At 37.8% G+C, this 17,991-nt stretch overlaps 1 protein-coding gene across 1 annotated transcript; it reads right to left on the bottom strand.

Annotated features, from left to right (window-relative positions):
• Positions 1-3,821: 3,821 nt before the first annotated feature.
• On the bottom strand, positions 3,822-17,771 carry LOC142525099 (uncharacterized). Its single transcript, XM_075629270.1, is given in 24 exon segments — positions 3,822-4,216; positions 4,296-4,352; positions 4,354-4,376; positions 4,682-4,924; positions 6,373-6,547; positions 7,702-7,991; positions 8,117-8,305; positions 8,681-8,915; positions 9,060-9,187; positions 9,327-9,598; positions 9,810-9,918; positions 10,318-10,411; positions 11,414-11,735; positions 12,401-12,610; positions 12,814-12,931; positions 13,064-13,163; positions 13,252-13,307; positions 14,351-14,476; positions 14,539-14,549; positions 14,580-14,697; positions 14,955-15,074; positions 15,540-15,745; positions 16,277-16,392; positions 16,650-17,771. Coding segments are annotated over 24 exon segments (4,311 nt in total). The 5' UTR covers positions 17,495-17,771; the 3' UTR covers positions 3,822-4,068.
• Positions 17,772-17,991: the final 220 nt, after the last annotated feature.

Here is a 17,991-nt window from a genome sequence, read left to right as displayed (position 1 = left end):
CCTCGGCCACCCTCTCGCTTGCCTACCACTTGTTCAACGTATCGCCCGTCGCCCGTAGCTTTCATGCCTCACCCGCAGCCTCTCACCCTCGCCCTCGCCCTCACCCCTTTTGCACTTTGATCAACTAACAAAAATGAATGCAAAATAAGCCACAAAAAAACATCTCCTGTTACTAAAAACCAATAACTTCCCACAAAAAATAAACTTGCAAATAAACGGGGAAATCCAAAAATCAAGAAGAAAAAAAATTGGAACCTTGCGTGCACTGCCTTGTGCGTAAAGCCTTCTCATATTGTACGTAAAGCCTTCTCATCTTCGACGAGTGATGCGATGATTAACGACTTGTTCGTTTTATTCCCCAATAAATCCCTGATTTATGCCATGCTTCTTCAATCATAAATTCCTTGATGTATGTGCTCTTACTTGGAAGACAAATTAAATGGAGAAGCAGGATTGGATTTCATATTGAGTTTGAAAGAACAAGAAAGTTGAAATACAGTGCAGCAGACAGGACATTGGAATAGCACGGCCTAAGTACCGTTTAATCTCAAAATAACACAATCAAGATGTTCTCCAAAACATCAACTCTCAAACGAATATTTTTAAAATATTTTCATCTTATTTTATTTACAAACAATTATTTTATTTCATAAATTATTTATTTTATTAAATATTAATTCATATGATAACTTTACTAACATTAAATAATAAAATACTTACTTTATTCAAATAATAAATATAAAAAATAAATATTTATTTATTAAAAAAATTTATATAATTTAATTCAATAATAAAATCAATCTACACACAATTAACTAAAATATATAATTTAAGAAACTATTATAAAAGATAAAAGTAATTTGACTTAACAACAGTGCTGCACCAATAGAGTTGGAGATGTCTGAGTTTAACATCAACTTAACATAAAAATCCACGTGAGACTAACTCATTTGTCAATTTTATGATAGGAATATTCAATCTAATTCGATCAATAAAAAATTATTATTTTTTATGCTAAAAGTATTAATTTTCTTTACAATAATGGACCAAGTCAATCCGTTTCACATTAAACTTGTAATAGACATGTTTCTTTCTCTTACCAAAATCTCATTATCTCCCACCTCGTATTTTTTCCATCTTGTCTAGTTCTGAAGACCATGCAGTACCATCTAAAATGTGCTATTTTCGTGGATAATCGCCTGAACTACAACAAGTCCTCTAAGGACTTCATGTAAATGTACGATAATTACATGTTCTCGTATTTCCATTTTGGTCCGGGGAGGAGACGTCCCGGGCATTCATCCGCCCAGCTCCTGATGAACCCTTCCTGCCAACTTGTCCCGATTCTGGTCATCCATCCAGTATCCTGGGTCGTCCATGTCCCCTGGCACATTATCTAAAGTCCGGGAGGTACGAGGCCCCGGCACATTCTCTTAAGCCCGGGAGGTATGAGGTCCCGGCACATTATCTAAAGTCCGGGAGGTATGAGGCCCGGGCACATTCTCTTAAGCTCGGGAGGTATGAGGCCCCGGCACATTATCTAAAGTCCGGGAGGTACGAGGCCCCGGCACATTATCTTAAGCCTGGGAGGTACGAGACCCCGGCACATTATCTTAAGTCCGGGAGACACGAGGCCCCGTCACATTATCTAAGTCCAGGGATCCGTACCCTGGCTCGGGGCTCCGTACCTCAACCATTCATGAAGGCCAGGGCTCCGCACCCTGGTTATCTATTAAGTCCAGGGACCCGTACCCTGGCCCGGGGACCCGTACCTCGGTCATCTATTAAGTCCAGGGACCTGTACCCTGGCCCGGGGACCCGTACCTCGGTCATCTTTTAACTTCAGGGATCCGTACCCTGGCCCGGGGACCTGTACCCCGGTTATCTATTATGCCCAGGGTTCTCAAACCTGGCTCGGGGCTCCGCACCTCGACCACTCCCAAGTCCCGGGACATGCTCCCCGGCCCAAGGCTCCGCACCTTGGTTATTCATAAGCCCAGGGTTCTCAAACCTGGCTCGGGGCTCCGCACCTCGACCACTCCCAAGTCCCGGGACATGCTCCCCGGCCCAAGGCTCCGCACCTTGGTTATTCATAAGCCCAGGGTTCTCAAACCTGGCTCGGGGCTCCGCACCTCGACCACTCCCAAGTCCCGGGACATGCTCCCCGGCCCAAGGCTCCGCACCTTGGTTATTCATAAGCCCAGGGTTCTCAAACCTGGCTCGGGGCTCCGCACCTCGACCACTCCCAAGTCCCGGGACATGCTCCCCGGCCCAAGGCTCCGCACCTTGGTTACTTGTACCCGGGGCATGGACGACCCAGGATACTGGATGGATGACCAGAATCAGGACAAGTCGGCAGGAATGGTTCATCAGGAGCCGAGCGGGTGAATGCCTGGGAACATCTCCTCCCCGGGCTACCGGACGCCCGGGCTCTCGTTCAAACTCACGGGAACTTTCTACCCGGGCCACCTCGATATGAGCACCGCACTCGAGTATACTAGGAGAATAGGATGTGGGCGACTGTCCCATCTCTGACACCAGATCGATGGGTTGACAAAATCAGATGGGCTGGATGTGACAAGTATGAGATTTGACATGTCAGAATATAGGGTGTGCTCAGCCGTCCTACTATAATTAGTAGGTAGCACGGAGAACGCGGTCATCATTACTTCTCCTACTATAAATATCAGGTTCTCTCTTTACATTTACATTCATTCATTCACACCAATATCACAACCATCACTTGGTTACATTGGTTCTTGACTTGAATCATTCACTGACTTAAGCATCGGAGTGACCACGCCGGACACCACTCCAGCGCCCATTCACGTGGTTACCTTCTTGAGTGCAGGAAATCCTCTCCGCCCGGAAAAGAAGCTTCTGGTTCAGATATCTACATTACTCTTATTTCCTTCATCATTTTGATAGCAGATCCGGTGGAGCACCCGACTCTGCTCACTCATTTCACCAGGATCGCATCAGACCTTTTGGAGCATATATAATCAGTATTGACTCGTTAATTGTTTTTTTTAATTTTTTTTTTTGAAGACTTAAATTAATCTATATTAAATATAATAACAAAGAGAGAAGTCTAAATTAAAAGAAAACTGCGCAAAATTTAAGAAACAAAGATAGCCATTTGTCCAAAGAGGTTTGCACATACATTGTCAAAACGCTAGTTTCAAAGTTGGTAGGGAAATGAATGGATGAGCATAGAAAAGAGGAAAGAAAATTTTTACTTTTTCTACCATTTCCAGCATATTTGGAAGGAAAAATTTACTCTAAATCTTTTTTTCTTTTTTTTTTTTAAAATGTCGTTCCTTTTCCTTCCATTAAAATCGCCCAAACCACCAAAGTTTTAAATTTTGTTCCCTTTCCCTTCTTTTCCTTCCAAACCCACCAACTCCAAACTCACTAAGAGTAAAGATGAGATAATAACGGTAAAAAAACAAAGAAAGAATTAGAAAAATCCATTAATTAGATAAACAAAGAACAGAACCCGAGTGAATCAAGAAATACACACCTATTAAGCATAAAGCACCGTTTGAATTCGAAGTTAAAAGATAAAATAATAATATTAAAATAAATAATATAATATGATAAAAAAATATTATTAATATAATATTTGATTGATAAATTTTAATGGATGAAATTTGAGATAAAATGATATATTATTATTTTGGTTTTAATAATTAACAATACTATTTATTAAAAGTAATATTGTAATTTAAATTTAAAATTTTGATTGATAAATGAATAAATAATATGTCAAAATAAACATAAAATAAGATAAGATAGATAAATTATCAAATAGATACCTCCTAGTGATAATGGGAATATCTTATTTGTTGATTGATATAATATAACATTGTCGAGGGGATTGTATCTGCACAAAACGACTACAAAATTAAGGACTCTCACCTATCTAAACATCCCATTTCCCTTTCTTTCCAATACAACTTTTCTACTCCTGTGTCAAAAGGACTACCACGAATATTCCATATTAAACAAACCCATTAAAAAAATTGATGGGAATTAGAGTGGAAAACATTTTGTTTGGAGTAAATATCAAGACTGCCAGAACAAGTCGAAGTCGTTACTGTACAACGATCGGTCTTGAATTTCCAGATTTGCAACATGCCAATTAACGAGCTGTGATTGGATGCATTTACACACGACAAGTGCAAATGGAAAAATCCACCATTCATTTTCGTCCCTGTTGTATATACAATTCATAAGTGACAGTAAAGGTATGATGTAATGGCAAAAATAAAAAAGCTTCAGTTTTGGCTTACTTGTTCCATGACTGAAAATTTGGAAATCTCTTACTCGATTGAGTAGAATGGTGAAGGAAAGCCACAAATGAACGCAACGCCCTGCAAGGGTAAACCGATAGGGAAATCATGTGAAATAGAAAGCAAAAACAGAACTGAAGCCTAAAATTCAATAGTGTACAGAAAATCTTTCCACAATGCGTTTCGAAGCTTGACATGATATAATGTTTACAAAGAATAACATATTGATATTTGTATCTTCATTCAAAAGGTCAGGCACACCAGCATATCTGTTCCTTACATAGCCTACTCTATTTACGCACATGGTGGTGCCAGCATAACTTAATTTGATTGATCATTGTCCGAGAGATATTTAAAGTAAATCAAGAATGGATCGAGAAGCTTACAACATTTATCAAGGATAAAATGTTCCACAAAGCATATACACGTGCAAGACCTGCTGATCGACGTGGTCCGTGACTGAATAAAGCATTGATACCCGCAGGGAATGGAAGTAAAATCCCCAGGGGTAAAATAAGCAAGACAAAAAACACATCTGCTAAAGAAAATGAGTACAACTGAAGCAACGTGAGCAACACCAGACTAAAATCTCCTAGAAGCAGGATAGAGATGACCAAACCGACGAGGTCCTGCAGCACAAGGTACGAGCTTTTTTCAGGAAAATGACAACACAAGACAAACGTTCAGAAAAGTAGAGTGGATCAGTTGTTTTTTTCGGGAGGGTCCAAACTGGGTACACAAGCTTCAGGTAGTGCATAAACTATATTAACAGACACGGCAAGTATCAGGTATGGAGGGTAGTTAAGGTCAGATTGCTGCTCAATTTCTTTTCATAAGACTGTTTTGTCCCACATTGAGGACTGGCAATTCATTGTAAGGATGCTTTACTCCAGAATGCTATAACAGAACTCATGAATTCAAACAATCATACACCAGGAATTCACATTCATACATAAAAGAAAAGGAGCAGCAAAAATGGAAATATGTTAAAAGATGGGACATTATCAGGTGAATGAGATGTTAAAAGATGGGACTCTGGTAACTGAGATTTTGTAGAAATTCTCAGTGTGTTGCTTTCAATATGCCATTGTACGAGTGTTTTATTTTGTTTTTCATACACAAGCCTTCAAGAATTCCAAATCTGAGGTATGACACGACCCCGTTAAATCAAAGGAAAAAACACAAGAGTGGAAGAGGGTTTTCTAATATCGTACATCAATGTTTGGAATTAATATCTTGTTTTGTATTTACGAACCGTAAAATAGATCAGACTCAACACTGACCGCCAACGTCAGTCCTGTCTGAGAAAGCATTTGAATGGAGAAGTATTGTTAATCAAAAAAAATTGTAACTTCAAATAGTTGATGCTTGGTTGGACTTTCAGAGAATGTTTGGATCGAGTTGTTTGAAATCAAGCATTTCAAATCTAATATTTAAACATTTTTGTTGTTTAGATATAATTCATCCTGGCTGACTTCAAATCCATCCCCTCTCAATCAAATCTATATTTGTATTAACAATGGCATTGAGTTTCAGTTACACCTCATATAGGTATCGTTTCTCCTCAAATCAAATAAAAAACATACCAGCAACTTTACAATTACGAAGTGATATAAAAAGCCAGAATCTAGAAACAAGAAATGTGGCCTTAGGGCTTCTTTTTAGAACTAGAGAAAATGTGTTTCAACTATGATAGGTGAACATACAATTATTTGTAGGTTTTCTTTCCAAGAAAGGAAAAACACTTGAGTCTCATTTAAAAAAGTGAATTTTAACCAAACTGCTTGTGTATCCACAGTAACCCTGAATGTGAGATGTTTGATGACAGACACAAATACAGGCGGAATGCAGCAAGTGATCAGACATACTCAAAACAGAGCCTATTGTTGGTAGATTTATTCAGTAACCAGAAACTAACCAACACTCCAATCACCCAACAGTCTCCCTAAAGTTGATTGGGCTGGGTAAATCCCAAACTTAAAGTAACACCTAACCCTACCTATAGCATTCAATTTTCGGGTATCCACCTCTAAAGATGAATTTGAACATACGTGTGACGGGGTGGTAAGAAACATACCTGATGACCAACCGGTTTAGTATTGTAAATTAGAAAAGAGAGTGCAAAAAATCTCTTTCTTTTCTCATCAAGCACCTTTAAGTTGCTAATATCCAAAATCCCGCCATTAATATTCGGCCTTGGATTACCTTCAGTGGTCCCAGGAGTTCCATCTTTTATATAGACATTAATGTTTCTGCATCACAAAATCAACCAGGAAAATGAGATCAAATAAACAGTGAAGAAGATATGATTCTCCGATTTCTATTCCTACAAATAACATATTCAACTAGAGAAAGTCAACCAACTTAAATCATGTGCTATTTCAAGTGTATTTAACAATTAATATGTCGGTATTCAAGAAAAACAGTAAATCTATTTCGACCAACTTCAATTTTATTGCAACAATGATTGTTGATAGCAACTCATGGAGATGACAAGGAACAGGAATTACTCACAAGTAGCGAGAAAAATCCATACTAGTCACCCAAAAAATCAATTACTGCATCAACAAATGTAAAACTTAAAAGAAAATATTTTACAGCAATGTGGTGCAACATAATATGTAATTCAACAGAAGATTAAAGCCAGAGTCGTAAACACTTCATTATAAGGAAAAGGGCAAGCAAGGACTTGTTAAATTTAGGATCTAAATAATATCAGTAAAGTCGCTGTTTGCAAGCTTCAAGGGCCAAGGTTCAGAGATAAAAGTTGTACCACCATTGCAACCACAATGTAGGAAAGAACAAGTTTATAGAAAGCCTAGAGTTGGAAGCAAAAATCTTGGAAAAACAGGAACTTGAATTAGAAGAACTTTCAACAAATTCAACAGTGGGCGTAAGCAGACATTCAAGTAGATGACTGTAATATAAAACTCTTAACACATGCTACAACAAACAGGTAACACGAATACCGTAACTCAATTTGAAAAAAAAATTTACAGCCTCAGAGAAACACCATATCCACACAGTGAAAGGAACAAACCAATAGAGCATTGAGTTATTGTGGTAACAATTCCGTAACTCATACAGTTATTCATCAACAGTTTGCGTCACTTTGTAGGCAAGCTGGGGAATCAGTCTTCTTCCCATTTAATCAAGTACATTAGAAAAACACGGGCACTTCATATGACTAGCTGTATAATATTTGCAACACATTAATAATAAAAAAACAATAAAAAAAAATGCCATCATCAGAATGGAACTCACACAGGTTAACCTGTAGCCAAAATTATTATTTTTTCAAGTGTTGGAACATCACAAGTATTCATGAACTCAAAATAAGGCGCATCCCTTATTTTTTATTTAGGAAATTCATAGTCACAGATGCATGTGCAATCATAATTCATACTGTGAATGTTCTTGGTCTCCACGTGATCCATCAGGCGATCTTAATGATACAAGGTTAGTTTCTTCTTCAACAGCATGAATCAAGAGTCCATAATGACAAAAGCTCCCAGCGGTTGCCCCAAACCACGCAAGATCCACACACACCCCATAGGTCCTTAATGTGGGATTAGCATAAACTTCAAGCCAGCGGATGACACGACGAAATTTTGATCGAAGACAACCCCGACGTACCAAGCGCAACTGTGCATTTAGACCTGCCACGAAGCGATACCACGTGGTCGGGGGCACAGACTGGCGGAAAAAGAGATAGTAAGTACAATTCTCTACTTAATAACAAGAAGAGAGAAGAATGGCTTTTCCAAGAAATTCATGTTCATGCACACATGAAATTCAAAGCCCCGGCAGTAACAACGTACCTGACTCGTGAGACTGGTAATTATACCGTCATTATGAAGTGAGAAAGGAGTCATATAGCTTCCATTTCCTCCAAATAATAGAGACATTGGTAATCTTTGGCGAAGAGTAGGAGGAAGATCACTTCTCTTTTCATCTCCTCCAAGGAAAAAGTCAACATAAGCTAGCATTAACTCTGGAGTGGCAGCCACCTACCACAGACATGATAAACAAGGATTAGTTTGAATCTTTCAAACTAAGTACTGCTTCAAACAAATGGCTTTCAGTGAGATGGGAAATGGAGATCAGTTTGTACAAGAAAAACATATGCTAACATGAAAAAATCTCTACTCGATTTGATCCGATTATACCCCTAATATGAACTGGCCATTCTTTAAATGCTTCGTTGGGGGAAAAACCTTGAATCATTAAAGGAATTGTTAACATGGTAAATAGACAAGTGTTTCTCATTCAACAGCGTGAAAATATACAAAATTCCAAGAATATAACATCTAGCCCATGAAGAATACAATATTAATTCAACCTTGAAAGATTATTCGCAACATACAGATCCTTTCAAAACCAACCTTCAGACCCTCATATAGAGCACGTGAACGGCAAGAACGTAAGCAAGCATGGTCATATTCAGACCGCACAAATTCTCGTATTCTTTGTAACTTGATTTTCCGCCTCCATTGTTGCCAAGACCATGCAAGGGGATACGCGATAAAACAAAGAATACTATGTAGTGATCCTTCCCACCATTGGTATGCAGCGAGAGAATTCATCTCATCCACAAAGGTATTAAACGCACCCTCATACCTGCCCATTCAATGATTTTAAAAAGTATATCCATCAAGTCATATGGCATACGAGGTATAATCTATCTTTTCTAGATTACACACAATATTCAGATAAGCAACGTAAGAAGAAATCAGCCAGGGGCAAAATAAAGAAAGAACTTACACTATCTCCTTAACTTGCTCAGGAGGTGTATGAGGAAGATGCCAAGGTTCACTAAATGTATTAGGACCCATAAAATACATTCTATGCACGTGGCTCTGTGACTCCTCAACTCTGTTAGTTTCCAAAACCTGATTGAGAATTAAATTTTCTTTCCTAATTACCACTAGTTGCTGGATTTTGAAATTTTAATAAAAATAGTATATTGCACCACATACATATAAAAAATATTATTATAAAATTAGACATGCAAGGTTAATCAGACAATACTTCATTAAGGGACTCCAGAAAAGGGAATGAGTGATCTATTTGAGAACCCTGCTGCATAGGTGTTGGGCCTGATAACTCCTCAACGCCAATGAACTTCATCCGTGCAACACTCAGCACCAAAGCAAGCAAAATTAGTAGGCCCAAAAGAAGCAGACAAAAAAGCCAGGGTCCACCAAATGTATATATCAACTCTTCAAGAGCTGTATAGCAGTGTGGCAAGTGATATCTCTCGGAAATGCATGTATAAGGGCAAGGTGTTTCTGTAACACCACCTACATGGAGCAAACAATAATCTCAAATTAAATCTAGCCCACCTAAAACATATATGACAAAACAATCCAATGCTACTGTTTATTTCTATCATAATAAGAATCGAGTACAGATTCGCCCAAAACACATTGGACTAACAGAGAATGATAATGACATCAACATCTCCTAATGATAAAAAGCCTCCATAAAGGGACAAATTCCCACAATGAATACCTCGGACATGAACATAACCGCCACGATTGGGAAGTTGATTACTTGGGCATGAAAAACAGAGGGATCTATCAGATCCAGTTGAATTTTTATACGTGCCAACAGGACATTCCTGCAGAAATTTGAAAGAAAAACATCAACATCCAACAGCAGATGGTTCTATCACCTACAAACTTGTAGCTTTTCAAAGCAAGGTTTACTTTTTATCTGATAACAAGAAAGACCAAAAAAATCATTAGATGACATCTTGACGAAGAAAGTTGGCAGGTTTCACCAGCTCAAAATCTTGCAAAAGAAGCCATTATAACGATGTGGCGAGTGAGTTCATCTAACAAGCATTTTTCATATTAAATTAAATATTCAACAATCACCACAGTATATCGCATTCTTCCTATCTCAACTTTTAAAGTTATTTTTAACACCACAAAAATAATAAAGCTTCTAATGAACAATGTTGAAGAAGTGAGACAAATCTATAAAATCTACTACCAATTGATGAAAAATAAACTACCTCACAGAATATTCCATAAAGTCCTTTGGGGCAAGCTTTTCCACTAACAGTTCCATTTTCACCAGTATTACCTTGGTTGCCACCTAATCCACCCCTATGGTAAAGAAGACAACCTAGAATTACTAAAAAAATGCAATCCAAATAACAAAACTGTAGACAGATTAAAAAGCAGCAATTCAAAAGGTTTTGAGCATCCATTCATGTTGATAAGTACATTCATCTTAAACATCCATACCACATCGTGATTCAACTGATTATTCATAAATACATGAGATGTTCAAAAAGCAACTATAACACTTCCAATTTTAGTACTTGACATTTGTTTGCCTCTACTGACGAGGCCCTGCTTGTAAATTAGTACACATTAAAGTAAATAACAAGCCACTGACACAGGAAAAGGATACCGTATGCACAGCTTCTTTCAACAGTCAAAATTGCACACACCCTACACTACAGTGGATGAGATAAGCACTACAGCTTCAGCTTTGATAATTCAGTAAAGTGGTACTGCCAACCCTCAAACATAAGACTATAAGATGCCTCCCAAGCCTTAATTTTTCAGTTGTAAATCTTATGCTAGTCTTAAATTATTGATTTTGCAACCTGATCACAACTCAGTATGTAAAACAGGAATTGTTGCCAGACATAGCTTCAATAACATACCTAACACCCTTTCCGTACGCTCAATTTTAGAAACAAACTGGAAAAACATTGTTGATTAATACCTGTCGATCATTATCAAAAAGCGTGATATTAAAATTGATCAGACCCTGGACAGGTGTAATAGACCAAAAGAAGGCTCTATGAAGAAAAAGATAAAAAATGTGGATGCGTACAGAAAAATTGAAGAAAGTCAGCAAGAGAAAAATGTAGAACGACATTAAAGGAAAGATAACATGATTGTTAAGCTGAAGAACTGCACAATCAGATAAAATATGCAAAGGTTCAAAGAATGAACTAAAGATCAAAACCAGTAGAATGAAATAAAATAACACAAATGCAGTTAGAGGTTAAAATCAAGCACAACTATGTGACGAAGCAAATAAAAAAAAACTTGGTATAGATAAGCACATGCAGGTTAAGTATTTTCACTAACCTCAAATTAATGCTGCCATTCACTACAGCTAATGGCCAAAATTCATCTCCAGTGGCAATGTCCGACCAGTGAAAATGAATCCTGCCACCACCTCCACCTCCACCACCACCAAGGCTACCATGACCTCCAACACTTGATAAAGTGCCAGATTCACCAAGAGCCAAAAAGTGCAAAAACACCAATATAGTTCCCCCAGATCCACCCCCAGGTCCCACATATACATTATCAATATAGCCGTTCTTCACTTGGAAGCTCTCCCCATCAGCCTTAATGGAACCTTCAACATTTAAATTCATCAAGGGATGCTCCAATGAACCCATCACTGCGAACAAAGGGCAAATGAATAAGAATAAGAGAAGAAACAAGTTCAGGACCCAATCAGAAATTTCAGAGCAGAGAGCACAAAGGTATGCACATAAAAGTTAAATCATAAATGTGACTAATTTCATAAAGCATCTGATAACTAAGATGGGAGTAAATTTCTGCCATAGATATCCATCGCAAACCACCTATCTTTAGCTTTGAAGATTTCTTTGGGGATAACATGGAATGTCAACACTGAAAAAAGCAAGGCCTGTCGATATCAAAATAAAAGATCCATTTCCTGCTTCCACTAGCCCAGAATGGTAAGCATCCAAGTGCCGCACAGAAATTCACCAAAAGAATGCAAGGAGAAGCATAAAATAACGCATATGATATACTAAGAACGTCAACCTAAATATGATCCTGATATCACTTTTGAACCTATCGAGATCGAGAATTCTTCCGTTTATGATTTAGATAATGGGAAAGCAGATATTTCAATTTCTTTATTCAACTTAATAATTTCATCAAAAACTACCAACGATAACAATCATAAATCAACAAACCTGCATACCAAATTGATCAAAAAATCTATACTCAATCAGCACAAAAAATAGAGAAGTTTCCAAAAAACAAAGAGCTACATCACTGAAATAAGAAAAAATAAATCAAAAGATATTTCACCCAAAATGCCACCACCAGCAGTAAACACAGCTGAGCTCTCATTTCCGCTTCCACTACCCAGTTCACAGGGCAATTTTGCATTTCCATATGATATGCCACCCTCGATACAGTCATCTTTATAACAGCCCATTCCACCTTTACCACCATGACCACCACCACTGCCAAGGCCAGTACTCAATACGTTTCCTTGACCAACGCCACCAACGCAGCCTGCACATAGAGCAAACTCAAAATAATGGAAATGGTGGTTGATGTGGTTCTGTAACAGAGATACAGTGTTTTTGATTGACTACAGATTGTTTCATTAAGCAGAAATTTTTCCATTTCAAAAAAATATATTTCCAGCTATGTCCATTACTTGTCTACATAGAAAAGTATTAAAGCTGCCGCACGTACAAGAGTTAGAATCATACCCATTCCAGATGTACTAATGATACCCCAGGAGGGAACCTTGATGGTTCTTGCTCTATGAAAATGAACAACAGAACCTTCAACAATTCCTTCAACAAGGATATCCTCCACACGACAAATCTGCATGCAACTAATATATTGAAAAGAACTATCCCAACAAAAAGCTATGTAATAACTAAGAAAGATAATAGGTTTTGAACAACACATAAATGTAAAATCACAAAATTCACTATTTCCAAACAAAATATGCACCTGTAGGGTAAAGGGCAGAGAAGAATTCACATTACAATCTTCAGGTGGGTGAAGTAGTTCAGTGGGACAAACTTGTGACTCACAATCTAGTTTGAGCATTCTAAACAAGCAACAAAAAAATGAATTGAGGCAAGGTAGACTGGCACATTTCTGTAACTGATTAAAATTGAATTAAAAGCAAAACTTACAAAGCATCTCTAGAGGCATTTTTCAAAGGACCACGGAGAATAGACCCAGGTCCAATCTTCATTTTGACATGAGGAAAATACAGAACCTAATTAATTCAATAAAATATATGTTGCATGTAGCCACGCAGCACAACCTAAAACTATACTTAATTTATCAAATAAGACAAGAATACTCGTTCAAGATCATGCGCAATTTTCCAGCAGACAAAACAAATTGGAAACAATGTCTGCAGGAACAAGTTCTTGCAATGTTAATTACACAATGCACTTAACACGCTCTTACATTACCAGTTATATGGTTGTAGGAAAAATTTACTTGTCAATTGATTTGTTATAATTGAATATTATTTTGTACTTACTTCTATAGGTAAAGGAGTTTTTTTTTTTTTTGAGTACTTCGAATATTCTGAATTATAGTGGCGGATGAAAAAATCTAGACAGTGGTGCATACCAATATGACATGAAATAGAGGAAATCATAACACATAAATAGAAGCCTTGAGATACAAAATATAACAAAGACATTAAAGAACAATCAGCACAGAGGTAATGTGGGATATACACTAAACATAGAAAAAGATGTAACAAGTCAACGTGTCAAACATAATGATAATAAACCCAGCTATTTGCCAACACAAGAATTTCTGTATGTCCCATTCTACTTATGGTTTTCTGGGGGATAAGAAACGTGAAAATTTAAAAAAAATGAAAATGGCAAAATAGTGATGTATTGGGCCAATACATATGAGAGTGAAAAAAGTTCACTGTTTGCAAAAAATCGAGAGAATAGTAAAATTTATGTTGAGAGACCTGCAAAGTAACCAAATATAATATGGTAAGATAAAACAACTTATCCACGAAAATATTAATCTTGAACAGAAAATTTTAGAAACAAAGCAAATGAAAAATAAGAAATATCCTTGTCCCATTCAAATCCAGAAACAGAATCATAAGAAAGGTGAGTTGGTTTGCCCTTGCAATAACAAGAAGTAAAAGTATAGGTAATAGAAACCTAACTCTGAATAAAGCCTACTTTGAGAGATATCTAAGCTTGGATTTTTTAAACATCAAAACAAAAGGTGAAGAAAATATATTCTCACATTGACACTATAAAACAATGATAACACAAGATCTTGTGCTTCAATGCAATCTCCTGGTCCCGACAAATTTAGTAAACCTTGTCCGTGAACTCCTAAGTTAGCATTAGAATGAATGAGGGATGATTCCTGCGTAAACATTACATAACCAATTAGCCAGTAAATTACTGATATACAAGAAATTTTCAAACTTTAAGGTAACCTATAGCTGGTAGTTCACCTTGAGAACAACTGAGATTACTAGCCTCAAGTAAAGAGGTCTCAACATTTTCATCCCCACCCCCATCTATCAGCAAACTTGAGTTCCACATTAGAAACATTTTAACAGACATGCGAAGGGCACCGAAAACCTGTAAATGAATATGGAAATGAAAAATAGTGTGTTTTCCAAACTTCCAGCCTGATAAATGAATCATGAAAGGGAAAAAATACTGGCATAAACCTAACATCACTCAACAGAATGGTAGACTAAGCAGAAAAACAAATCAATTATACAAGTATTCATAACATAAATCATTCATGGAATTTAGCTCGGAAAAGCAAATAAAAAAGGCTCTTTTTGCAAATTACACAACAAACTTAAATAAATTAGACAACTGCCACTTACTCTAACTATAGAATCACTCATCAAAAGCTCTTCTGCCAACAGTTCAAACTCCGACATAGAATAATGTGCAAGTCCAAAGCTCAATGCTGCTCCAGCCAAGAGGCTGATTTGTCCTTGAACCTTATGATGCATACACAACGCTGATTTAGACAAGTATAACAATAGATATAACTGAGGCAGAGTTTTTAAAAACAAGTTCATAGCATATTTTAAAAAATAAAACCACATGCCGAAAATAATAGTGACGCAGAACATAAATTAAGAAAATGAAATTAGATCTGTTGTGACTTTAGATCATTTATGTCTTGGACTGCCTTATTTTCCAGCTCAGGAAAGAGAACGGTGTCGCTTTTTGCTAGATAGCTGGCACATAGACCAGGTGACACTTCGACAGATCTTTGAGCTTTTACTATCCAGGAATAGAACATTACAAGTAAACCCCAAGGATTGAAATCCCATTGATGTCATTTCATACGTATTTATAGTTACAAATACATGTGTTCCGAATGTGTCTGTGTTGTAAGATTGCCCGTCCAATAGGTACTACCAAATATCTGACATAACAAGAATCTAAGTTTCACCAACCTGAACGCGGCTCCACAACAAGGGAACAGCAGCCTTAGCATGGTTCTGGATGTAGACATTGGTCAAAAATGGTTGAGGAAAATCCATGAGCAGGGTGTCTGTATATGTTGATTTGTAATGATTGCTGACAGTAAGGCTGCGAGGAACGGTATCATAAAATGTACCCGCAGCACCAGCATTGTCAGGACAGCCAAGACTACTTCCTCCTGCGTTGATAAGGCATGTAACTCAGTTTGTCAGTTGCTTAGAAAAGCACTTTATAGCCCTAAGGACTAGATTGTACAAGCTAGATGCAGCTACAACGAGATAGCCATAGACCAACCAGATGTAAGATTTATACAAGAAACACAATTTGTCAGAAACTGAGTCCTATCTACCTCTGCATTACACAAATATTAATTTTAATCAACAACCAGAAATCAAAAAAGCACCAACAGTTGTCACCATACTACCAATGTTCCAATACCAGTGCCATCTATTCCTCTAAGCAACCTTATCTAATCCCCACCCTCTCCCAAGGAAAACAAAGCCAATATAGAAAATAACACCACCATTTTACAGGCAAAAAATACATGGAAACTTTTATCCTTTCTGTCTAAGCCAAATCATGTTGAAGAAAGTAGAACATCACACAATACAAAAGATGCAACATTTCAAGGAAAATTAATGAAATTGTATTTAAAAAATTAAAACTAAAAGGATAATTGAAGGGAGAAAAATATTACAGGTCATCATACCATGCATGGATATGACAGGTTCGTCATGCCTACTAAATATATCAACAGACACTCTACCGCCACCACCTCCAGCAAAACCATTACCCCCACAAGCACTTATTCTACCAATTCCAATCCTGCACTTTAAAAGAATAATATGATTACAATCCAATCAAACTCTAATCTGCAGCAACCTTCCGCTGGCTTCAGATACCTCGTATTTTATCTAATACAGCTAGGTGGAGCAATAATACAGTATAAGCTGAATAATAAACTGAAATAATGGTGGGTCAAAGGGGAAAAAACGCCATCACACAACTCTTTAACTTAGGCTATAACATTAAACTGTAACCAAAAAAAAAAAACTGTAACAATAGATTGGACAAAAAATTACATCTTATAAGCCTTGATGTAGATGCTACCTCCAGAACCACCTCCACCTTTGTTACCTCCATCTTCTCCATCTGCCAAGACACTGCCATTTACCTCCAGGAGGGATTTAGTTACAATCATTACCCTCCCACCTCCACCACCTCCATAATCAACCTCCCTGCTGGTTGTCCCACCTCTACTACCATAACTCCACGGCTTCTCCAAGGTTGACCATGAATATGCATCCCCACCCCACACATCTTCCGCAAGCTTCTTCTTATCATTCAAACACGCCGCCCCTCTTCCCCCATGCCCCCCTCCCGCTCCATCCAACCCCTGTGGAGTCCCACTAGTCTGAGGCGGTGGCAAACCTGCCAACCCGGTGGTATTCACAGCAGAACCGTTACCGAAACTTGCATTTCCTGCAACTAACTGAAAAGTTCCAGTGATTATTGAAGAATTTGGGCCTAACGTGAAGTTCCCCGTGACGTTTATGGTAAGCTCGCATCCCGAGAAGGACGAACAATTCAGAGTAACATTTGGCAAAATCACAAAATTACCATCCCCTTCTATGTACACGTTCTTCGACAAATTCAAATAGGACACTATCTGGCAGGTAGTATCCAAAGAACCAACCCCACCCAAATCGTACTCACATGACAAGGACGGAGGATGCGGCGGCGGCGGCGGAGGCGCCGGTGGGGTATAGTCCTGGTGAAACAACAGCACATCCGAATCCATCTCGTCAACATCCGAGTCACCATAAGCAGACGAGGCCAAAATCAAACTAGGGTTTGCGAATACAGTCAGTAGTAACACCAATACTGCAAGATGTGAGATTGCAGAAGAAAAAGTGGAAACAGCCATTGGAAAACAATAAGCTGAGAATAGTCATCACATCAGGCGGCAGCAACTGGATTGCATCTGCTAAAGCACTTGGGATTAGAAAAACCCACTTCGAAAATCTTGATAAAACTCGAGTGCACTTAACTCCAGCCCCACTACACGTGTCTGCGCATTAGGTACATCTGCCGTCTATTGTGCACGCATAAATTGGATTGGGTTGAATTGGGAAAGAAATGTCTTGAGAAAGAAAGGGGGACGGCAGATTATATATAGAGAGTGTGTGTGTGTGTGTGATCACGCAACCGAATACGAAAACGTGGAGGGGGTTAGGTGGTGGATTTTCGTTTAATTTGGCCAGAAGGTGGTAGAAATCCAATGCCACGGACCAAGGTACGCGGACGGTAAAGTAAGAGCTAGCAAAAAAAATTTGATAAAATATTTTTTATGTATATTTGAAATTATATTTTTTAAAAAATAAATTTTAACTAAAATTATTTTCCAAATATCTCCAGAAAATA

The sequence above is a fragment of the Primulina tabacum genome, chromosome 14 (assembly GCF_025594145.1).
Source record: "Primulina tabacum isolate GXHZ01 chromosome 14, ASM2559414v2, whole genome shotgun sequence".
Classification (NCBI taxonomy): Eukaryota; Viridiplantae; Streptophyta; class Magnoliopsida; order Lamiales; family Gesneriaceae; genus Primulina; species Primulina tabacum.
This window is presented reverse-complemented; position numbering and strand designations above follow the sequence as displayed.